Raw genomic sequence first — 411 nt, forward strand, 5'->3', positions numbered from 1 at the left:
GGGTTACCGGAGCAGAGCCTCAGCGAGGGCCGGGCGAGCGAGCGGACACACTGCTGCAGGACACGAGCCGCCATGACGGAGAAAAGTGACTGGCTCCCAGCGTGCAAGGCGAAGAAGAAACGGGGTCAAGGGCTCCATATTACGCATGCGCACAAATCAAGTTGCGTCTTTAGTGTGCATATTTTATTTTATTTGGGTTTTCTGCAGTATTATTTACTAAATAGGCAATCAAAAAAAACATGCAATTATAGGTAAACGTTTGCTTTGATAAAAGGTAAAATACAAAAGTTCTGATAAACTGGGGTTCAGCTCAAGGAAGACCAATCAATCACAGAATCACACTAGGGATTAGTGGTTGAAAAATGCCACCAAATGACCCGGAGGAGCAGAATAATTACGCACTGTATACAT

General features: G+C 45.0%; 1 protein-coding gene across 1 annotated transcript in view; it reads right to left on the minus strand.

Annotated features, from left to right (window-relative positions):
* Positions 1-74, minus strand: part of ndufab1b (NADH:ubiquinone oxidoreductase subunit AB1b) — a 2,006-nt gene extending 1,932 nt beyond the window's left edge. Inside the window, exon 1 of the mRNA XM_035655003.1 lies at positions 8-74. Within this exon, the coding sequence (XP_035510896.1) occupies positions 8-74 (67 nt within the window). The remainder of the gene's footprint in view (positions 1-7) is intronic.
* Positions 75-411: the final 337 nt, after the last annotated feature.

The sequence above is a fragment of the Morone saxatilis genome, unplaced genomic scaffold, assembly GCF_004916995.1.
Source record: "Morone saxatilis isolate NCDOM2014 unplaced genomic scaffold, NCSU_SB_2.0 Contig14, whole genome shotgun sequence".
Lineage (NCBI taxonomy): Eukaryota > Metazoa > Chordata > Actinopteri > Moronidae > Morone > Morone saxatilis.